Source organism: Macaca mulatta, chromosome 19 (genome assembly GCF_049350105.2).
Source record: "Macaca mulatta isolate MMU2019108-1 chromosome 19, T2T-MMU8v2.0, whole genome shotgun sequence".
Classification (NCBI taxonomy): Eukaryota; Metazoa; Chordata; class Mammalia; order Primates; family Cercopithecidae; genus Macaca; species Macaca mulatta.
In genome coordinates, this window is record NC_133424.1 from 3,517,053 (window position 1) to 3,535,181 (window position 18,129).

At 55.4% G+C, this 18,129-nt stretch overlaps 2 protein-coding genes across 6 annotated transcripts in view; one reads left to right on the forward strand and one right to left on the reverse strand.

Annotated features, from left to right (window-relative positions):
• THOP1 (thimet oligopeptidase 1) overlaps positions 1–18,129 on the forward strand; it is a 321,982-nt gene that overhangs the window by 254,469 nt on the left and 49,384 nt on the right. The gene's annotated exons all lie outside the window — the stretch shown is intronic.
• Positions 9,776–18,129, reverse strand: part of SGTA (small glutamine rich tetratricopeptide repeat co-chaperone alpha) — a 28,437-nt gene continuing 20,083 nt past the window's right edge. For 3 of the 5 annotated variants that reach the window (XM_077977051.1, XM_077977052.1, XM_077977050.1), the window contains exons 7-12: positions 17,357–17,495; positions 16,379–16,441; positions 14,217–14,254; positions 12,712–12,801; positions 12,364–12,484; positions 9,776–10,975 (exon numbers count right to left, since the gene is read on the reverse strand). In XM_077977051.1, the coding sequence (XP_077833177.1) occupies positions 12,370–12,484; positions 12,712–12,801; positions 14,217–14,254; positions 16,379–16,441; positions 17,357–17,495 (445 nt within the window). In that variant the 3' untranslated portion in view covers positions 9,776–10,975; positions 12,364–12,369. 5 annotated transcript variants of the gene reach the window in all.

Below are 18,129 nucleotides of genomic sequence, written 5' to 3' on the forward strand. Positions count from 1 at the left end.
ATTCTCCTGCCTCATTCTCCCAAGTAGATGGGATTAGAGGCGCCCGCCACCATGCCTGGCTACTTTTTGTATTTTTAGTAGAGATGGGGTTTCACCATATTGGCCAGGCTGGAGTTTTACTATGTCACTTAAGCTGGTGTTGAACTCCTGGTCTCAAGTGATCGTCCTGACTCAGCCTCCGAAAGTGCTGAGATTACAGGCATGAGCCACCAAGCCCAGCCTATTATTTTGTGTGTGTAGAGACAGAGTCTTCCCATGTTGCTCAGGCTGGTCTTGAACTCCTGGATTCAAGCAATCCATCCGCCTCAGCCTCCCAAATAGCTGGGACTATAGGTGTGTGTCACCACACCTGGCTAGTACTTGTTTCCCAGGTCCTTTAACTTGAGCTATTCTGGTGTAGTTGTTTGCTATTATGGTTTTGTTTTGTCTGTTTTGAGACGGAGTCTCGCTCTGTTGCCCAGGCTGGAGTGCAGTGGCGCGATCTCAGCTCAATGCAACCTCCGCCTCCCAGGTTTATGCCATTTTCCTGCCTCAGCCTCCCGAGTAGCTGGGACTACAGGCGCCCGCCACCTCACCTGGCTAATTTTTTTATTTTTTAGTAGAGACGGGGTTTCACCGTGTTAGCCAGGGTGGTCTTGATCTCCTGACCTCGTGATCCACCCGTCTCGGCCTCCCAAAGTGCTGGGATTACAGGCTTGAATTTTTTGTATTTTTATTTTATTTATTTTTTTTTGAGACGGAGTCTCGCTCTGTCGCCCAGGCTGGAGTGCAGTGGCATGTGATCTCGGCTCACTGCAAGCTCCGCCTCCCGGGTTCACGCCATTCTCCCGCCTCAGCCTCCCAAGTAGCTGAGACTACAGGCGCCCGCCACCACGCCCGGCTAGTTTTTTGTATTTTTAGTAGAGACGGGGTTTCACCATGTTAGCCAGGATAGTCTCGATCTCCTGACCTCGTGATCCACCCGCCTCGGCCTCCCAAAGTGCTGGGATTACAGGCTTGAGCCACCGCGCCTGGCCGAATTTTTTGTATTTTTAATAGAGACGGGGTTTCACTGTGTTAGCCAGGATGGTCTCGATCTCCTGACCTTGTGATCCACCCACCTCAGCCTTCCAAAGTGCTGGGATTACAGGCGTGAGCCACCGCGCCTGGCCGAAATGTCTTTCCAAGTGTTTTGCCCGTTAAGAGAATTGGGTCATCTCTCTTCTTCTCACTGATCGGTAGGAGTACTTGATATTTTTATAAAGTACATATTGCAAATGTCTTCACCCACTCAATGGGTCAATTTATCCCTCTATTTTAATGGCATCATTATTTTAATGCAGTCTAGTTGTTGATTAAAAACAAACAAACAAACAAACAAACTTGGCTGGGTGCGGTGGCTCACACCTGTAATCCCAGCATTTTGGGAGGCTGAGGTGGGCAGATCACCTGAGGCTGGGAGTTCAAGACCAGCCTGACCAACATGAAGAAACTCCGTCTCCACTAAAAATACAAAATTAGCCAGGCATGGTGGTGGCGCCTGTAATCCCAGCTACTCGAGAGGTTGAGGCAGGAGAATCGCATGAACCTGGGAGGCAGAGGTTGCAGTGAGCCGAGATCTCGCCATTGCACTCCAGCCTGGGTAAAAAGAGTGAAGCTCTGTCTCAAAGAAAAAGAAAAAAAAAAAAAAAAAAAACTTTATGGTTAGTGCTTTTTGCTTTCTCTCTAAGAAAATTTTGCCTACCCCAAAATAGACCCTATATTTTCTTCTGAAACACTTGTGGCTTTACCTTTTGCAGATTGTATTTGTATAACTCTCAAAAACAGGCACCACCCATCCATGGCATCAAACGCTAGGTCAGTGTCACCCTTTGGGTAGGCAGGGAGTAGCAGGAGTGTGGGGGAACTGCTTAGGTTTGGTTTCTTGGTGTAGGTACCAATGATATGGGCGTGTTCCCCTTGTGAAAATAAATTCATCATGATGTTTGCTTCTTTTGAGATGGCGTCTCGTTCTTGTTGCCCAGGCTGGAGTGCAGTGGCATGATCTGGCTCACTGCAACCTCCACTTCCTGGGTTCAAGCGATTCTCCTGCCTCAGTCTCCCGAGTAGCTGGGATTACAGATGCCCACCACCACACCCGGCTAATGTTGGTATTTTTTAGTAGAAATGGGGTTTCGCCATGTTAGCCAGGCTGGTCTCGAACTCCTGACCTCAGGTGATCCACCCGTCTCGGCCTCCCAAAGTGCTGGGATTACAGGTGTGAGCCACCGCGCCCTGCCCATGATGTTTGCTTATAATTTGAGCACTTTGGTGTAGGTATGTTTCACTTCCATTAAAAGTCTTTAAAATGCCTGTAGTCCCAGCTACTCAGGAGGCTGAAGTAAGGGGATCACTGGAGTCCAGGAGCTCAAGGCTGCCGTGAGCTACGATGGTGCCACTGCACTCCAGCCTGGGGAACCCATCTCTTAAAAAAAAAAAAAGAAAAAGAAAAAGAAGAAGAAGCCTGGCACAGTGGCACCCACTTGTAATCCCAACTTTGGGAGGCCAAGGTGGGAGGACTGCATAAGGCCAAGCAAGAGTCTGAGACCAGCCTGGGCAACACCGCAAGACCCCATCTCTAAAAAAAAAAATTATCCAGGCATGATGGCATATGCCTGTAGTCCCGTGTACTCGGGAGGCTGAGGCCGGAGGATCGCTTGAGCCCAGGAGGTAGAGGCTGGGATGAGCCGTGACTGCACCACTGCTCTCCAGCCTGGAAAGGAGACACACAGAAAGAGAGACTTTGTCTCAAAAATAAATAAAAATTGACTGAGCGTGGTGGCTAACACCTGTATTCCCAGCACTTTGGGAGGCTGAGACAGGTGGATTACCTGAGGCCAGGAGTTCAAGACCAGCCTGGCCAACATGGAGACACCCTGTCTCTACTATAAACACACACACACACAAATAGCCAGACGTGGTGGTGTGTGACTATAGTCCCAGCTACTCTGGAGGCTGAGACATGAGAATCACTTGCACCCAGGAGGCGGAGGTTGCAGTGAGCCGAGATCATGGCACTGCGCTCTAGCCTGGGGGACAGAGCAAGACTCCGTCTCAAAAAAAAAAAAAAAAAAAAAAATTAAAGTTAAAAAATATAAATAAGTAAATAAAAATGTATACAGGTTGAAAAAGCACAATTAACAAAAGAGAGGGAGACAGAGGAACGGGGCTCCTCAAGTCTACCTGGGCTTGGGAAGAATTCAGGACCACTGTGAGCTGATGAGAATTTCTGGTTTCTGGTGGGCTTCGGCGTCCTCGCGCGCCCAGGCTACCGCGCCTCACGTCGTTGACTCTGCATCCCACAGCTATGCAGGGCCAGCCTGGCTCCCTAGTCCACTGCGTGCATCCTCTTGGCTCCATCAAAGCACGAGGACCCAGTAGGGCATCCCTGCTTCGGAGGACGTATTCTCCGTGTCATTCTGAGAGGAGACCCGGTTCTAAGAGCAAATCTCTAGGAGCAGGGCGGTCCCTAGGCTCTGACCCCGGGTGGCTGCAGGAGGAGCCACGCCTTGTCGATCACAGCCCTGGCAGCTGCGGACGCACGTGGGTGCCCGTGGCTGCCGCGCCCCCTGGCGGCTCCGTGCGGAATCGCCCCGGCTCCCCATTTCCGAGACCACAACCCGAGTGTTTGGTCTCCAACACAATGTTAATTTTTTTTATTATTTGTTTGTTTGTTGGTTTGTTTTATTTAGAGGCGGAGTCTCGCTCTGTTGCCCAGGCTGAAGGCCGGGTGTTTGGTCTCCAACCCAATGTTAATTTTTTTTATTATTTATTTATTTATTTATTTATTTATTTAGAGGTGGAGTCTCGCTCTGTCACCCAGGCTGAAGTGCAGTGGCACAACCTCAGCTCACTGCAACCTCCAACTCCCGGGTTCAAGCGATCCTCCTGTCTCAGCCTCCCTAGTAGCTGGGATTACAGGCGTGCACCACCACACCCAGCTAATTTCGTATTTTTAGCAGAGATGGGGTTTCTCCATGTTGGTGAGACTGGTCTCGAACTCCTGGCCTCAGGTGATCCTCCCGCCTCGGGCCTCCCAAAGTGCTGGGATGACAGGCGTGAGCCACGGTGCCTGGCCTTTTTATTTTATTATTTTTTATTATTTTATTTGGGACAGTCTCGCTTTGTCGTCCAGGCTGAAGTGCAGTGGTGTGATCTCGGTTCACTGCAAACTCTGCCTCCCGGTTCAAGAGATTCTCCTGCCTCAGCCTCCCGAGGAGCTGGGATTACAGATGCCTGCCACCACGCTCAGCTAATTTTTGTATTTTTAGTAGAGATGGAGTTTCACCATGTTGGCCAGGTTCATCTCGATACCATAGTAAGGCAGGAGGAAGGAAGGGAAGAAGTGAGGAAAGGGAGGGAGGGAGGAAGGAAAGGAGGGAGGGAGGACACATGTACCCTGAATCTAAAATTTAAAAATAGGCTGTGTGCGGTAGCTCACCCCTGTAATCCCAGCAATTTGGGAGGCCGAGGCGGGTGGATCATTTGAGATGAGGAGTTCGAGACCAAATTGGCCAACATGGCAAAACCCCATCTCTACTAAAAACACAAAATAATTAGCCAGGCATGGTGGCGCACGCCTGTAATCCCAGCTACTGTTGAGGCTGAGGCAGGAGAATTGCTTGAACCCAGGAGGTTGAGGCTTGCAGTGAGCTGAGATCGCACCACTGCACTCCAGCGTGGGTGACAGCGTGTGACACTGTCTCAAAAAATAAATAAAATTTAAAACTAATAAATAAAATTAGCTAGGCGTGGTGATCTATGGCTGTAGTCCCAGCTACTTGAAAAGCTGAGGTGGGAGGATCACTTGAGCCAAGGAGGTTGAGGCTACAGTGAGCTATGGTCATGCTGCTGCACTCCAGCCTAGGCAACAGAGCCAGATCCTGTCTCTAAAAAGAATAATTTGAAATAAGATATTTTTGAAAGATGGAGAACAGGATGGGGAAGGTCACTTCATCTGAGGTTTTCTTTTCTTTTTTTTTTTTTTCCTTTTGAGATGGAGTCTCACTCTGTCACCCAGGCTGGAGTGCAGTGGTGTGATCTCAGCTCACTGCAAGCTCCGCCTCCCAGGCTCACACTATTCTCCTGCCTCAGCCTCTGGAGCAGCTGGGACTACAGGTGCCCGCCACCACGCCCAGAGAATTTTTTGCATTTTTAGTAGAGACAGGGTTTCACCGTGTTAGCCAGGATAGTCTTGATCTCCTGACCTCGTGATCCGCTCGCCTCGGGATCCCAAAGTGCTGGGATTACAGGCATGAGCCACTGCGCCCGACTTATTTTAGGTTTTCATGTTACTCAGTTTGGGGTGAAATCTTTTCCTTCAAAGATACTGGGACATTCCAGAGCCAGTGACAAATTATTTTTCCTAATGGCAAAACAGTTTGGGACATGGATTTATTTGACACATTTATCTAGAGAGTATCATGTGGCTGGGCTTCTCCTCCTCTGTGCTATGGACATTTGGGGCTGAATTATTCTCTGGAGTGGGGGCATCTTGGGCACTGCAGGGTGCTGAGCAGCGTCCCTGGCCTCCACCCACTCCATGCCAGGCGCAACCCCCAGTCGTGACAACCACAGATGTCCCCAGACATCACCCTGTGTCCCGGGGAGGACAACTGCCCCCATTGAGAAGCACCAATTCTGCAAAAAAGAAAACCACTATTTGTTTCCTCCGCGTGGCTTCCTGGGACTTACTCTGGAGGAGTTTGCAACGTCGCCCATGCAGGGTCAGGTTTTGTAGGAACCGCACCCCAAGCGCGCAGAGAAGCAGAGGGCAGAGCCTTCCTAATTTCATGATTACACTTGGGAGGTTCAACCTACTCCTGGAGCCCCGAGTCACGACTTACACAAAACCCAAGTTTAATTACCATTTCTTTGCTCTGTGCATCTCTGACAGGAATATTCAGAAATACCCTATTTCTAACTTGTGTGGGATCGACAAGCCGTTATCTATGACACGCTTCTCATCAAGTGGCACAGAGAAGCTGCTGGTTCTGGGATGACAGCTCCCCCTCGCCGCCCCTCCTGTTCTCCACCCTGTGGTGATTCCAAAACAGAAACTTTCTGGGGTCTCTTAAAGGCTTGGGCTGGGTTCGGGGTCAACCGGGAAGAGGCTATACAGGCTTTCCCAGTGATGGACACGAGATGGGAGGAAATAAGCCGAGGTCGTCTACCAAGACTGAAGGGCGAGTCGGCTGCGGTAGCCCAACCGCAGGCTACGTGCCTCCTGCAACGGTGTCTGCAGGTGTTTCCCGTAGTGGGCTTCTCCAAATGGGCATCGCCATCACCTGGGCTGTTTGACTTACAATGCAGATCCAGCCAGGCGCAGTGGCTCACACCTGTCATCCCAGCACTCTGGGAGGCCGAGATGGGCAGATCACCTGAGGTCAGGAGTTCAAGACTGGCCTGGCCAATGTGGTGAAACCCCGTCTCTACCCAAAATACAAAAATTAGCTGGGCGTGGTGGCGGGTGCCTGTAGTCCCAGCTACTCGGGGAGGTTGAGGCAGGAGAATTGCTTGAACCTGGGAGGTGGAGATTGCAGTGAGCCAAGATCGCGCCATTGCACTCCATTGCCCTCCAGCCTAGGCAGCAATAGCGAAACTCCATCTCAAAAAAAATAAATAAATAGGATGCAGATCCAATGGGAGTGGAGGGGCTGGCTAAATACAAGAAGCAGGACACAGCGGGACCACTGGGTCTTAAATTTGGTGGGCGCTAGAGGGTTTGATGAACATACAACCAGGGCCCACACACGTATCTAATTTTTTTTTTCTTTTGAGATAAGAGTCTCACTCTGTCGCCCAGGCTGGAGTGCAGTGGTGCCATCTTGACTCACTGCAACCTCCACCTCCGGGTTCAAGCGATTCTCCTGCCTCAGCCTCCCGAGTAGCTGGGATTACAGGTGTGCATCACCACGCCCGGCTAATTTTTGCATTTTTAGTAGAGACGGGGTTTCACCATGTTGGCCGGGCTAGTCTTGAACTCCTGACTTCAAGTGATCTGCCCGCCTCGGCCTTCCAAAGTGCTGGGATGACAGGTGTGAGCCGCCGAGCCTGGCCCTGACTTATTTTTAATTTTTTTTTTTTTTTTTGAGACGGAGTCTTGCTTTATTGCCCAGGCTGGAGTGCAGTGGCCGTGATCTCGGCTCACTGCAAGGTCCGCCTCCCAGGTTCACGCCATTCTCTTGCCTCCGTCTCCCGAGTAGCTGGGACTACAGGTGCCTGCAACCACACCTGGCTAGTTTTTGTATTTTTAGTAGAGATGAGGTTTCCCCATGTTAGCCAGGATGGTCTTGATCTCCTGACCTCATGATCTACTCACCTTGGACTCCCAAAGAGTTGGGATTACAAGCATGAGCCACCGCGCCCGGCCTATTTTTTATTTTTTGAGACAAGGTCTTGCTCTTTTGCCCAGGCTGGAGTGCAGCAGTGTGATAATGACTCACTACAGTGATCCTTCTGCCTCAGCCTCCTGAGGAGCAGAGACTACAAATGAGCACCACCATGTCTGGCTAATTTTTTTTTTGGTACAGATAGAGGCTCACCATCGTATTTTTTGTTTTTGAGATGGAGTTTCACTCTTCTTGCCCAGGTTGAAGTGCAGTGGTGCGATCTCGGCTCACTGCAACCTCCGCCTCCTGGGTTCAAGCGATTCTCCTGCCTCAGTCTCCCAAGTAGCTGGGATTACAGGCGCCTACCACCATGCAAGGCTAATTTTTGTATTTTTAGTAGAGACAGGGTTTCACTATGTTGGCCAGGCTAGTCTCGAACTCCTGACCTCAGGTGATCTGCCCGCCTCAGCCTCCCAAAGTGCTGGGATTACAGGCGTGAGCCACTGCGCCCAGCTGAGGGTCACCATCCTGCCTAGGCTGATCTTGAACTCCTGGGCTCAAGCCATCCCCCTTCCTCAGCTTCTCAAAGTGCTGGGATTGCAGGCATGAGCCACTGCGCCTGGCCTGGAGTGGGGCCCAAGACTTAAGAGTTTCTACCGCGCCTCTAGGACACGCTGCTGCTGCTGAGCTGAGGACAGTCTAAAGAGCATCGCTCATCCACGGTTCCCCTTTCACCGCCCAGGCTCTGTGGACACTGGGGCCAGATCATTCTCTGGGGTGGGGCTGTCCTGGGCCCTGCAGGGGGCTGAGCAGCGTCCCTCGCCTCTACCCCCACCATTGCAGCAACCACTTGTGTCCCCAGATGCTGTCCAGCTAAGTGTGCCCTGGGGCACGAGCCGCCCGGGTGAGAAGCTCTGCTGGAGACCTGAAGTGCACACCTGTCTCCCACAGCCAGGCCTCTTCAGCACTAGACCCGGCAATCCCAGGGCGGCTGTTCTTTGCATTTTGTGACTTTTTGGTGTGTGATTCTTGGGAGCTGACAGAGGTCGCGGCTGAACCAGAAACTCCGCCCCTGCAGATCTCCGTTCTTCCTGCGATTGCAGGGGTGGAGAAGAGGGGTGCTGGAGGCAGGGTCCTGAGCCAGAGGCCCCGCCAGGGCTCCACCAGGTTCAGACGCTCACAGGTGGGGTGACCTCGGGCCTGACAGCCAGGCCTCAGTTTCTCTGTCTCTGGCATGGGGGTGCCGGTGCCCAACCTTGGCTTGTGAGAAACAGGAATTCACAGTCCACCAAAGTTTAGGTGACCTTCAGGGAGCCGTTCTTTCGTTTTTATGTTTTTGAGACGGAGTCTCGCTCTGTTCCCCAGGCTGGAGAGCAACGGTGTGATCTCAGCTCACTGCAACCTCCATCTCCCGGGTTCCAGCGGTTCTCCTGCCTCTGCCTCCTGAGGAGCTGGGACTACAGGCACCTGCCACCACGCCTGCCAATATGTTTTTGTATTTTCAGTGGAGATGGGGTTTCATCATGTTGGCCAGGCTGGTCTTGAACTCCTCACCTCAAGTGATCCACCCGCCTCAGCCTCCCAAAGTCCTGGGATGACAGGCATGAGCCGCCGCGCCCGGCCCAGGGAGCAGCTTCTGTGTTCTCGACAAAACCCTGTGCAGCAGCCTAGGGTTGGGGCCGAGACAGGCCCGGAAGCTTTCTGGGTTCCTTCCTGCCTGGGACCATCCTCTCAACTGGAGCCGTTGTGAAAGGGAGGTGCCTCTGGTTACAGAATACAGCATTTACGGAGTTACAACATGCTAGAAAAGCAACAGACGAGGCCAGGCGTGGTGGCTCACGCCTGTAATCCCTGTACTTTGGAAACCCGAGGTGGGCAAATCACCTGAGGTTGGGAGTTCGAGACCAGCCTGACTGACATGGAGAAAACCCGTCTCTACTAAAAACACAAAAAGTTAGCTGGGCGTGGTGGTGCGCGCCTGTAATCCCGGCTACTCGTGAGGCTGGGGCAGGAGAATGAATCACTTGAACCCGGGAGGTGGAAGCTGCGGTGAGCCAAGGTTGCACCATTGCACTCCAGCCTGGGCATCTAGGGCAAAACTCAGTCTCAAAAAAAAAAAAAAAAAGAAAAGCAACAGACAATATGATCACTCTCTGCCGAGGACCGAGGCATCTCACCCGACCGTGGGGTGACCCTCTGCACCAGGACGCAGCTGGGGGCGGAGGCAGAGGGAACGGAGACAGCAGAGGGTAGAGGCTGACTGTCCGGAACCTCCCACGACCTGTGACCCAGGAAGTGCGGCTCCAGGCGTCGCGGGGACTCACTCACAAGCAGCCCAGCTGATGTGCAAACTCCGTGTCGGGGGTTTTCTCGAGGTCTGGGGTTGGGAGGTATCGGTGGCGCCAAGGTCAACACGAAGACAGACAGAGGTCACAATGCCTATTTATTCCTCACACGTCACGCCCTGCACCCCGGGTGGGCTCGGCACACGCCTCACCGCCGTGAGGGGCTGCAGGGCCGCGGCGGCCCCCGTTCCTACTGTTACCTACGACACACGGTACTGCGCCTACCTCACAGATGGCCAAGAGCCAGGGAGCCCCAGGACGCTCCGACTGACAACCCTGCAGCCTGGACCACAGTGCATGGGCTCGCCTGCCACCCCCAGGCCTCAGGAACCGAGACAGGCCCCCTGCTGTCCGGCTATCTGGCTGCTTTCCTGGTGGCTGTTTTAGGGCCAAGGTGGGTGGCACCTGAGGTACCCCGTGGCCTCCACCCAGAATAGGGGGGATAAGCTTCCTGGGGGGGGCCCTGGGTCCGTGAAACACCCAGGACAGAAGGACAGCAGGACAGGACAGACAGAAACGGCCCAGCTGCCTTCCCTGTGCCCAGGGCTAAGGCGGCCGGGACAGAAGGTCATGATGTCGCCCCTGGTTCTGTCGCAAGGACCAGAAAATGAGGGTGGGAGGAGGGGAAACGCATGTCTGTCAACACGCCCAACTGGAGAAGAGTCACAGAAACTGGTCCTATGCACCCAGGACGGCTCCTGGGCTGCGGAGGCGGGGGGTGACCACAGCCGTCTCTGAGGTGTCTGCCACTAAAGAGTTCCTCATGCAAACACACATGACCCATGGCGCGCAGGCCGCGGCTGGCAGTGAGCTCCTCCGAGCAGGCACGGGGCCAGGGTGGCCGGGAGGTCGACTGGGAAAGCGGCTTCTCACGGACGGGAGAGTTCCTGCAGACACACCACGGGATGGGGGGCGGGGGCTGTAAAAGGCTTTGGAAGCCACACGGCTGAACGTGAAACCGGTCGCTTCTCCGAGAGCGGCCCGGGAGTCCCCCAGGATTCTAGAAAACACTCAGGTGACTGAGCTTTCTGGGGGCTGGAAGGTAGGTCGCTGCTGGTCTGTGCTCAGCTTGCTGGCTCTCATTTCAAGAAGGGTTCGGGGGCTGTCAGGGAGTTACAAAAAGGGAGTGGAGGAGGACAGAGATAAAAGGGGAAAATCCATCTTGACATGCAGGTCCGAGGTCCCTCTCTTCCCCTCTCTCGGGCAGTCCAACAGGAGGAAACGGCAGACAACCAGAGGCTTCCAGTCAGCCAGGGAAGGACGCGATCACACCGGGAGCGGCTGGAGGGGGACAGACGTGAAGGCAGTCAGAGCGCAGGTGGGGACCAAGGCTGCACTGCGCACTCCAGGCAGCAGGAGAGGCCCAGAGTGGACGGCGCTTACCACCAGCAGCCGGGGGCCACAGCATATTTCAGTGAATGTCAGTGCCACAGCCGCACCAGAAGTGTTCCAGACACTCAGGGCCACGTGTGGCTGGTGGCACAGAGAACACCGTCATGACCTAGAAGGGTCTACAGTGTGGTGGTACTTTGTGTATGAGGTTACATTGGTAAAAAATCCACCTCAACTATTAAAAAAAAAAAAAAAAAAAAAAAAGGAAAGACTGGAAGAAAAGGCGGCCAAAATATTCATGTTGGTTGCTCTGGGTGAAAAGATTAAGGCTGGGCTGAATGCAGGGCTCACACTTGTAATCTCAGCACTTTGGGAGGCTGAGGCGGGAGGATCGCTTGAGCCCAGGAGTTGAGGCCACTGGGCAACATAATGAGATCCTATCTCTAAAGAAAATACAAAAATCAGCCAGGCGCAGCGGCGTGCGCCTGGAGTTCCAGCTACTGGGGAGGCTGAGGTGGGACACTTGAGCCCACGAGGTTGAGGCTGCAGTGAGATGTGACTGTACCACTGCCCTCCAGCCGGGGTGACAGAGCAGGATGTTCTCAAAAAAAAAAAAAAAAAAGATTAAGATCGTTCTTGCTGCTTTTTAACATTTTTGTCCTTTAAATTTGTCTACAGTAATTATGGTTTAAAAATGAAAGTGTGTATATGAGGAGGGGACGATGACAAAACGAAGAGGCTACGTCAGAGCAGAATGAAAACACCGCCTGGGGAGGCCCGGAGCCTCCCGCGCCAGGGAGCCGGCGTCTGCTGGAGACGGACAGGACTGAACTCAGGGGCCCTGGGGAAGGAAACCAAGCCAGCCCAGACACCAGCCCCTTCCAAGGAGCCATGGCTCTCCCCTAATCCCCACCCAGACCCCAGACGCCAGCCCTTCCGGGAAGCCGTGGCTTCCCCCTAATCCACCCAGCCCCGATCCACAGATGGGAAACAGGAGTGGGGAGCAGGACTTGGCGGCCGCCTGGAAAGGGGCCCAATGCCCAGAGATGCCCCCGCCTGCCCCGGTGGTTCAGGGCGATCTTCTGAGCTGGATGCACCCAGGACTCCCCGTCCAGTGTCCAGACAGGCTCTGCAGCCCCCGGGCATCCACTCCTGCTGGCTGCCCTCACCGCTGGGCACTCACGCGGCGTCACTCCTGCTGGCCGCCCCCCAGCCCCCCGGCCCCGGGCACTCATGTGGCGTCACTCCTGCTGGCCGCCCCCCAGCCCCCCGGCCCCGGGCACTCATGTGGCGTCACTCCTGCTGGCCGCCCCCCAGCCCCGGCCCCGGGCACTCACGCGGCGTCACTCCTGCTGGTCATCGTTGCTGGCGCTGGGCGTCCGACTCCGGATCTGGCTCCTGAGCTGCTCTATCAATTCTGGGTTCTGCTGCTGCATCTGCTGCGCAAACTGCTGACCCCTGCGGGGAGGGCGCACGGGGCTCCGTCGGGGCCAGGAACCTGCCTGCTGCGTCCGTCCATCCCCAGCTGACCCCTCAGGCTCTCCGCCCCGAAGACAGGTCTGACCCCTCGCCAGAGGACGCCAGACCCTTCAGAGCAGGGGACGCAACACTTCCGCTCTCCTCCCTCCCTTCCACCCGCGCGCCCTGCCCGCCACCCATGTGCTGCTCGAAGCAGATGCACTCACGCCTGGATGAGGCTGGCCAGGTCGTTCTGCGAGGGGCTGGTGCCGGGAGTGCCCAAGGGGTTGTTGCCACCCGAAATCATGCCGGACATGCTGTAGGAGAGAGCGCGTGACTCGCCGCCGGGACAGCCTGACCGCCATCCCCACCGCAGCCCCTCACAGTGGCCCGGGAGAGAATCCCTCTCAGCCCCTCACCGTCCCCCACAGGAGAGGATTCTCTCTCACCACCTGGCGGGCCTCCTGGGCCCAAACCCAGCCTGTGAGTTCACCCGCTTTCCCGGAACGCCCTTCCTTCTTTGGCCTAAAGACCATGGTTCTCAGCCAGGGGGTGATCCTGCCCCCAGAGGACCCCTGCAGTGGCAGCCGACATTTTCAACAGCCACGATCGGGTTACGCCAAGACAGCGGTGGCGGGGGGACTCCTGACATGCAGTGGGTGGAGGCTAGAGATGCTGTTAGTACCCTGCAGTGCCCAGGACAGCCCCGCTCCAGAAACTGGTCCAGCCCAAATGGCCACGGTGCTGTGGCCAGGAAACTATGCTTTTAGATTTGACCATGGGCCAGCCGCAGTGGCTCACACCTGTCATCCCTCTACTTTGGGAGGCCGAGGTGGGTGGATCACCTGAGGTCAGGAGTTCAAGACCAGCCTGGCCAACGTGGTGAAACCCCCATCTCTACTAAAAATGCAAAAATTAGCCAGGCGTGGTGGCGGGTGCCTGTAATTCCAGCTACTTGGGAAGCTGAGACAGGAGACCCACTTGATCCCAGGAGGCAGAGGTTGCAATGAGCCAAGATTGTGCCACTGCACTCAAACCTGGGTGACAGAGTGAGACTCCGTTTCAAAAAAAAAAAAAAGATTTCACCATGAAAACAGGCGAGCAGTTCCCCAATAAGCACAGAGTTCACTGGGGAGTTACCACATGAGCCAGCAACTGCACTCAGAGGTTTATACACAAGAGAAATGAACAGGATTCCCACAGATGCTTGCATACCCATGCTCAAGCAGCACCGTTCACAACAGACAAAAGGCAGAAACAGCCCCAATGTCCACGGATAGACGTGTGGATCAGCACAGCGTGGTCCATCCGCACTGGAATATTACTCAGCCACGAAAAGGAGCGAGGCCCTGACCCAGGCCTCAGCACAGATGCACCTTGAGGACGTCACGCTCAGTGAGAGACGTCAGACACAAAAGACCACGCAGTGTGTGACCCTGTTTCTATGAAATGTCCAGGACAGGCCCAGCCACAGAGACGGGAAGGGGATGTGTGGCTGTCAGGGGATGGGAGAGGGGTTGGGGAGTGACAGGTGATGGGGAAGGGGCTTCTTTCGGAGGTGATGAAGACGTGCTGGTGCTCAATGGTGGTGACAGCTGCCTGGCAGTGTGAATGTACGTAACACCATGAAGCTGTGTACTTTAAAGGGGCTAGTTTTATGTCAGGTGCATTTTCCCACAATAGAAGGAAACGTAACCACAAGACGACGTGGAGGAGCCCGGTTGTCACTTACAGCTGCTGAATCTGGGGGTTGTTCATTAGGTTTGAAGCCTGAAGAACAGAACAAATTTGTCAGGAAGACAAAGCTCCAGGCACATCGCTCTCTTTCATCAGACACTTTCCCTCTTCACCAGCCTTGACCCCGGGCGCCAGCACGCCAGCGAACAGTAAGAGCCGGGCATTTGGTCTTTCGTACCCTTTTCCCTACATTCTCGTCCCCCCACCCACGAGCTGTGACCTCCACATTGTGACTTAAATCCTGTTTCGGGTTCCTGCTTTAGCAGCGTTCTCTCACTGGCTGCACGGTTTCACCGTGTGGATGCGTTTGGTTATTTTAGCTGCTGTGTCTACTTTAGCAGATTTGGTTTAGCAGATTTGGTTCCAGTTTTGCTCTATCAATCAATAGCACTGTGGCCGAGCACGGGGGCTCACGTCTGGAATCCCAGCACTTTGGGAGGCCGAGGCAGGCAGATCGCTTGAGGTCAGGAGTTCGAGACCAGCCTAACCAATATGGTGAAACCCCGTCTCTACTAAAAATACGAAATTAGCCGGGTGTGGTGGTGCGCACCTGTAATCCCAGCTACTAGGGGGGCTGAGGCAGGAAAATTGGCTGAACCTGGGAGGCGGAGCTTGCAGGGAGGCGGAGCTTGCAGTGAGCCGAGATCGTACCACTGCATTCCAGCCTGGGTGACAGAGCAAGACTCTGTCTCAAAAAAGAAGTAAAAATAAATAAATAAATAAATAGCACTGTACTGGGCACTTTCTCACGTTAACTTTCCACTTGGGATTATTCCTTTGGACCTGTTGAAAACAGGTGGCTCAGAGGTGTGGCAAACTCGCTGTGTAAAGGGCCAGTGTGTAAATACTCTTAGCCTTTCCAGACTTGGGGTGCCTGACCCAACTACTCAGCTCTGCCACTGTATCGTAAAAGCCACCACTGACACTAGAAGCATGAATGGGCACGGCTGTGTGTCAGTAAAACTTTATCGGTTAGGCACAGTGGCTCACACCTGTAATCCCAGCACTTTGGGGAGCCGAGGCAGGTGGATCACAAGGTCAGGAGTTCGAGACCAGCCTGGCTAACATGGTGAAACCCATTTCTACTAAAAAACACCAAAATTAGCTGGGCGTGGTGGTGGGCACCTGTAATCCCAGCTACTCAGGAGGGTGAGGCAGGAGAATCACTTGAACCTGGGAGACGCAACAGAGTGAGACTCCATCTCAAAAAAAAAAAAAAACTTTATTAACAAAACCCAGCTGCGGGCCTTATTCTGCCAACCTCAGATGTCTAAAGGGAAAAGGAGTCTGTGCCATGGCCAGGCTGAGAGGCCCCGTGGAGGGCTGGGGCCCACTCACCCTCCATCCCATGATGAGGGAGCATGCGTTCCCCTGGCAGCCTGGCCAGAGGCCGAGGGTTACAGTAAGAGGTGCGGCCTCTGCTGAATGGCACGGCCCAGGCAGGGCCCCTGGCGCGGCTGGGGCATTTTTCTGACGGCCAGTGAGGCTGAGGGCTTTTCTCCCCCCTAACAGCCTTAGGCAAGTCCCTGCACCCTGAGGCCGTGGGAGCCTGCAGAGTGGTCCCAGGGCACACAGACCTCCCAGGGAATGAACATGCGTGTGTGGGTGGGTGGCTCTCCAAGGATCTCAGTCAAGGAACCCCCTGCCAAAGTCTGCCCCTCTGGAAGAACGAGTGCCTGGGCATCGGGAGGTACACCTGTGCCCAGGGCGCCCGGCGCTCTGCTTCCCTTGCCTGAACCATGTCTGCTTCCCTTGCAGGCAGACACGGCTGTGTTGTAATCAGTGTCTCTGCACTGCGAGCGGCAGCCCACGCCGGGGTGGGGCGGGGGTGCGATCTCCCCGGGCTATTCAGCCAGGAGAGCCAGGACGCAGTTTTCGGTGCTCACTACTGGTGCGTCTTGCTTGGGACATTAACATCGGGGACACCTTTGATCGTCAAAGCTGAGGGTGGGGGTGCTCCTGACATGGGGTGGGTGAGGCCAGGGACGCTGCCAGCGCCCCGCGGTGCCTGGGATGGCCCCACAGACAGGAACCATCTGGTCCCAGATGCCAGCAGTGCCGAGGCAAGAAAGCCCTGGCCAGGAGCGGTGACACAGAAGATGCAGGCCTGGGGCGTGGCACAGGTACCATGGACAGGGAGGAGGGGCGGGCCCTTACCATGCTCATGAAGCCGGGGTTGTTCAGCAGCCCGGCGATGTCGAAGCTGCCCACGCCTCCCGTCTGAGGATGAGAACAGCCCTGGTTAGTGCGGCCTGGACCAGAGGCCACGTTGAATAAGCTCCCTGGAACCCAGAAACAACGCCCCCCACAGGCTCAGACATTCTATCAAACTGCGGCCGGCGGGTGCTTTGAGGCAGGCAGCACGAAGCACAGCCCAACCGCCCAGGGAGGAACATTCTATCCTGTGTTTATCCCCCGCACAGCCCGACGCCCGGGGACACAGTCTCTCATCCCGTGTTTATCTCCCGCACAGCCTGACCGCCCGGGGGACACAGTCTCTCATCCCGTGTTTATCTCCCGCACAACTCCACAGGCCACAAAAACACAGTCTATTATCCTGTGTTTATTTCCTGTATTCTGCCACTTTGACACCTTGGGGCCTTGCTGGCCTGGCAGAGCCGCCCCCTCCTGGAGTAGCCAATTCCCAGAGACAGCAAATGACTCACCCCGAAACACACCTTTGAAATACAAACCAACCCGGAACCCACACCCTCAGCACCTGCCCCATCACCCCAGGGCCACGATCCACCTGCCCCACTCACCCCCAGGCCAGGAATCAGGCAACCAGTGGCAGCCCTCAGGCCTGGTCTAATGAGATGGCTCCAACCCTCCCACCCTAAGCCTCCTCACCCGGCCCCGCCGCAAAACCCACATGGAGCGTCCTGTCTGTGCCCTCCCTCTGCCTCCCCGCGCAGGCCTGCAGCCGCCTACTGGTTCCAGGGGTCTGGGGCATGAACCTCCTCCTCATGACGGTCACTTCCATGCCTGTGCATCTCACCATCGACCGAAACAAACCCCGGACCGTCACGACACCCAGGTTAGGCCGAGAGCCGCTGGTGTGCCCGAGGCCCTGTCCCTGACCCGCACAGTCAGCTCCGCTCCGCGTTCTGGAGCCGCTCGCCCCGCGGCACTCACGGGGCTGGGGGCCTCCCGCAGCTTCAGCTCCGCTATCTTGAGGTTGGACTTGTACGTCTCGTTGTCAGGGTCCAGCTCCAGGGCCTTCTTGTAGTAGGCCACGGCCTCCACGTGCTTGTTCAGGCTGGAGAGCGCCAGGCTGGAGGAGAGCACCAGGGATGGCCTGTTCCCGTCTGCCCAGCTCCAGGAGGCCCTGCCCAAGCCCTCGTCCCCAGTGGTCCCAGCAATCCCCAAACCGCCTCGGATGGCGGCACCCCCTGCCCACTGTCAGCTGGCTGGAGACAAACCTGGCTTTCTAGGGGCCCAGGGGCGGGACCAAGGGAGACAGACATGAGAACACCGCTGCCGCACAAGAACTGGCGTCCCCATGGGGCCGCACACGAGGCCTCAAAGCCCAGAGCGGGCTGAGAGGAGGGAGCGGGCCGGCTCAGGGTCACAGGAAACGCGTGGATGTGGTCTTGGCCCCGCTTTCTGGCACAGGGCATCGAGGACCCTGGGAACTCAGTGACAGACGTGTCTCCTGTCGTCCACAAGCAGCCCCTGACTCCCACCTGAGTCTTCACTACTGAGATGACTTGGGGCCCCTAGAGAGCCCAGAAGGAGGCAGGTCCTGGGGAGACTGGGCAGGTGAACAGGATCCTCCCCAGCCTCCGGGGAGACCCAGTCCCACGAACTTTAAGCAAGGGCGTTCACAGAAGCAGGCGAATGAACTGCTTCTCATGCTGGGAGGGTGGCACCAGCGGCACGGGGCACAGGCTCCTGCCCCGGGGACC